At 37.7% G+C, this 4577-nt stretch overlaps 1 protein-coding gene across 1 annotated transcript; it reads right to left on the reverse strand.

Annotated features, from left to right (window-relative positions):
* Window positions 1–1977: 1977 nt before the first annotated feature.
* On the reverse strand, window positions 1978–3987 carry LOC134215421 (iduronate 2-sulfatase). Its single transcript, XM_062694620.1, has 3 exons — window positions 3558–3987; window positions 2289–3489; window positions 1978–2226 (listed from the first exon to the last, which is right to left on the reverse strand). The coding sequence occupies exons 1-3, from the start codon at window positions 3768–3770 to the stop codon at window positions 2090–2092; spliced, it is 1551 nt and encodes a 516-aa protein (XP_062550604.1). The 5' UTR covers window positions 3771–3987; the 3' UTR covers window positions 1978–2089.
* Between the last annotated feature and the right edge of the window lie 590 nt (window positions 3988–4577).

Consider the following 4577-nt stretch of genomic DNA (forward strand, 5'->3'; position numbering starts at 1 on the left):
AAGAAATTACTCAAGAATTTCATAGAATTTTGTTCTATTATTTTGGAAGGAATTTCGAGATAATTTCTAAAAGTATTCCTCAAGAAATTGTCGAAAGAATTGTTGCAAGAATTGCCGGAGGTCCTAAGATTTTTTTAGAGAAATTCCCGAAGCAATTCGATATGGAGGTATTGAACTAATTTCTAAGGAAAATTTGGAGGTACATATGGCACGTTTGTTTTTGCCTGGAAATTAATGTAAAACACCTGGAAAAATCAGGGCATTTTGTTTTTACAGATGAGTAGACACCCTGATAGACAATAAATAGCAAACACGTTATTTCAGGATTTCAGTTGGGCTAGGTTGGAACAAGGTATGCTGTCAAAGTAGAATTTAGTAGTGCTGTGCAATGAGCAGCTCGAAGTAGCTCGAAGTTGTTCCCATCCCTCTCATGTTCATTTGTTAACAAAAAAGAACGAGCATAACGGGAACAACTTCGAGCTACTCATTGGACAGCATTAGTGTTGAACAAACAAAAGATAGTTATTAGTGCTGTCTAATGAGCAACTTGAAGTAGCCTGAAGTTGTTCCCGTCCTGCTCGTTCTTTTTTGTCAACAAATGGGCATGAGCAGGGCAGGGAGAAACTTCGAGCTACTTCAAGCTCTCATTAGACAGCACTATTATTCTAAATCAAGCATAAATATTATTTTTTGCAATCATAATACCTGGTTTACAGTTGTCATTTGAGTGATAAAACGGCCTACTTTTCCATACCAACAGAATGGGTGCTTTAATGACCATTATGCAACTCAAATGGGTTGCATAATATTCATTATAGCACTCATTTGGTGCTATAATGAAAAACCTACATTGGGACAGTAGTTACATGACTACTTTTAGCTGAATTAGTTTGGGTGAGTGTTTAAATAGTGTACTCTAAGCGTCTCGTAATAAATGAAATGGTTTGTTGGACATAACATCACAATTTTCCAAAGGCAATTGCATCCGCTTCATAGCTTTTCAAGCTATGCAATTTGGCAGATAAGATGGAATCTTATTGTTCTCTGCCGCAACATAATTTATTCGCATGAATGATCATGTGGAGTAAATTCGATTGTACAATTTTGGTATAGATTTATCATATTAAAGCCCATTTTTCGTCATTGCAAAAAATAGCGTGTGCAACTCGTTGCAAAATTCGATTTTTTCAGCACTCGTAGTATATATCCAACTCGGCAAGCCTCGTTGGATAAACGTACAACTCGTGCTGAAAAAATCATCTTTTTGCAACTAGTTGCACAAACTACTATTTTATTGATGCTATGTTGCACCAACATTCATAAATTCATAATTATATGTCTTTCTCAATGCATTAAATAGCAGTTTGTGCAACTAGTTGCAAAAAGATTATTTTTTCAGTACGAGTTGTTCGTGCTACGATAAATACATTACTACGAGTGGTGAAAAAATCGAATTTTGCTACGAGTTGCACACGCTATTTTAAGCAATGACGAAAAATGGTCTTTTATGATGAATCTGTTCCAAAATTGTACAGTCTAATTATTCCACATGATCATTTTTGCCAATAAATTATGTTGCTGCAGAGAACAATCAGATTCCATGTTACCGTGCCACATTCATAGTTCGACAAGCCGTAAAGCGATAGATGAACTTGCCTTTGGAAATTTTTGATGTCATGTCCATCAAACTATTTAATTTATTACGCGACGCAGAGAATACACTATTTGAACACTTACCCAAGCTAATTCAGCAAAACGTAGTCATGTAACTACTGTTCTGATGTTGGTTTTTCATTATAGCACCCAAATGAGTGTTATAATGAATATTATGCAACCCATTTGAGTTGCATAATGTTCATTAAAGCACCCATTGCATTGGTATGGAAAAGTAGACCGTTACATCACTCACACATTACAACTTTAAACCAGATACCTATTACGATAAGGAAATGCAAAAAAAAATTCCTGTTTGACGATTATTCATAAAGCATTTTTTTTTTACTATATCTGAACACTGTTTCTTGTTTTTTTTATTCATTTGAATGTCAGCATTTATATTTATGTATTATAATAAAATGCCGGTTCACATTTACCAAAACTTTTCCTCCAAGCGTAGTCTCAACCATTTGATTATTGGTGCTAACTGTATTCGGTCCACGAGATTCATGTTCTCCTTGGGATCAATTCTATGATCATATAATTCTTCACCGTAGATTGTGTCCCAATCTGTAAACCACAATATTCGTGTTCGTTAAACTAGTACTAAGAAGAAAATCTAACCAGCTTACCTCGGGTAAAATTATCCGGATCAAACCCGATCCACGCCGTGTAACGGAACTGCTTCGTGCGCAGACTGTATCCCATAATTTCTATCTGGTACTGTTTGGGTCTATCGCTGTTAGGGTGAACAGATGGATACGTTCCCGGTCTGGGGTATTGACTGAAAGCCTCTTCCACTAAATTGTCGCATGGCTCGCCAAAAATTAGTGGTTGCAATGATTTACCTTCAACGCACGTTTCCTCGTCATCCCTATTGGCCTTACAAGCTGGAATCGGTGGTAGGCCAGCTAAGTCCACCAATGTTGGGAATAAATCTACCAGTTCAGCCACCATTTCAATTTTGTTCTCGGATCTAGGCTTAACCTGTGGACTGTAAATGATAAGGGGCACATTCAGTGCAACATCGTAATTGCTAAATTTTGACCACTCAGCATGTTCCCCTAGCGCCCAACCATGATCGGATGTTAGGACGATGATTGTGTTTTCAAAGTTAACATCTTCCAACAGTTTTCCGATCATGCTGTCGACATAGCTCACTGCGGCGTAATAATGCTGACGTATTCTTTGTTTGGTCAAGTCCGGAATCGGTCCAAATGGATAGCTGATATTTAAGGCCATCATGTCATGTCGACTTCTTACATCTAAATAAGAATTCCAGGCCACAGTTGGTAATCCATACGGTGCGTAGTCGAGATCAAGGGTCTTGAAATTAGTGTTTCTGTGAAGCTCCAGGAACTCCTCCGGGATCTTAAACGGGATGTGTGGCTTGTAGTAGCCCACAGCAAGAAAGAATGGCGCATTTGGGTTGCGATAAGATTTGAGAAAACATTTCGCTTCTTCGGTGCTTTGAATGTCGGGAAGGGTTCCCTCAGGTTGAAGTTGCAGTACCACAGGACACAATAAATTATTGGTAAGGTTTCCAGTTGCGATATCAATACAAGTTGGCTTGTCTTTGTATTCCTCTGTTGAAGGATGATAAGGCTCGTCACTCCAACTTAAAGGATAATCGTCCGTGAAGTTCGACGATATTCCTGGATGGAAAATTTTTCCGATCGATTTCGTATAATAACCATTTTGTTTGAAGTATTGAGGCAGTGTTGTGAAGTTTCCCGCTGTTTCTCTCCAATAACTGTAGAAATCGTACAGTTTTGTAGTGTCCGGTCTGCGTCCGGTAAGGAATGAATTTCTACTTGGTGCACAGATCGATTGCTGCAATTTCCGATTTGTATTTCAATAGCACGTTTGTATTTCACGGAGTTAATCTAATTAAAACTTACCTGTGCAAAAATGTTAGTAAAGTAATATCCATCGTTAACCAGTCGATCAATGTTTGGCGTTATTGCTTTGGAATCTCCAAACGCCTTAATCGCCGGTCGTAAATCGTCCAAAACCAAAAGCAATACATTCGGTCTTTTTACGATTTGCCCAGTTATAGAAAGTATGCTTCCGAACACTAACAACAGAGCGGTACATATTTTGAGGTTTTCCATTTCACGCTTCTGAAACGCAACTGACGAGAATGCACAAACCGTAAGAACAAATCCTTAAAACTGACAATGTTCCGTTCTCGCTCAGCTGTGCTAGCATTATTTTTATATTTATATGTATAAGCTACAGGCATAATAAACGCGAGAGGTCGACGTTGTAAGTAGCTAAAGGCAAACGTCTTATTGACTCTAGCAAGATTGTGGTGCAAAACATTAAACTTCTATTAAACTGCACTTAAGAAGGTCAGCTGAAGCCATATCTACTAGAAAAGAATTGTTCACGCTTCTCCGTTAGTCTTAGATTAACCCCTTTAAAATAAGTATGTGGATGAAGAATAAGGTGACATGTAGGGTACGATGGGGAATATAAAACGTTATTCTTTTCTCATTCTGGTAATCTCGCGGCTCTCTAGACGTATAGAATATGCACAGCCAAGATGAATACTTTTACTTACCTTGAGGAAGAATCTTGAACCCAATATTTTTGGAATAGTGAGCTTTTTTTTCTTTTAATACTTGAATCATAAAATTACAGCATGCTCTAATATATTTGAGTCATAAACATTTTCGAATCTTGAAACCTCAAAATGCACATTTTCAGCCATGTTTCCCTATTTGTGGGAGACGATTCTACTGTACCTAATAAGAAAAGCTTTTCATTGCTCTGGCTAACAGTATCCGATAATCGATAGATATTCGTCCTCCTTCGGTTTCCGTGAACAAAATTACTGTAAGTAGAAACCAAGGACATATGCTCATGTTACGTACAACATGCTGGAAATCAAATTAATACATAATTGACACTAGGCC

The sequence above is a fragment of the Armigeres subalbatus genome, chromosome 2 (genome assembly GCF_024139115.2).
Source record: "Armigeres subalbatus isolate Guangzhou_Male chromosome 2, GZ_Asu_2, whole genome shotgun sequence".
Classification (NCBI taxonomy): Eukaryota; Metazoa; Arthropoda; class Insecta; order Diptera; family Culicidae; genus Armigeres; species Armigeres subalbatus.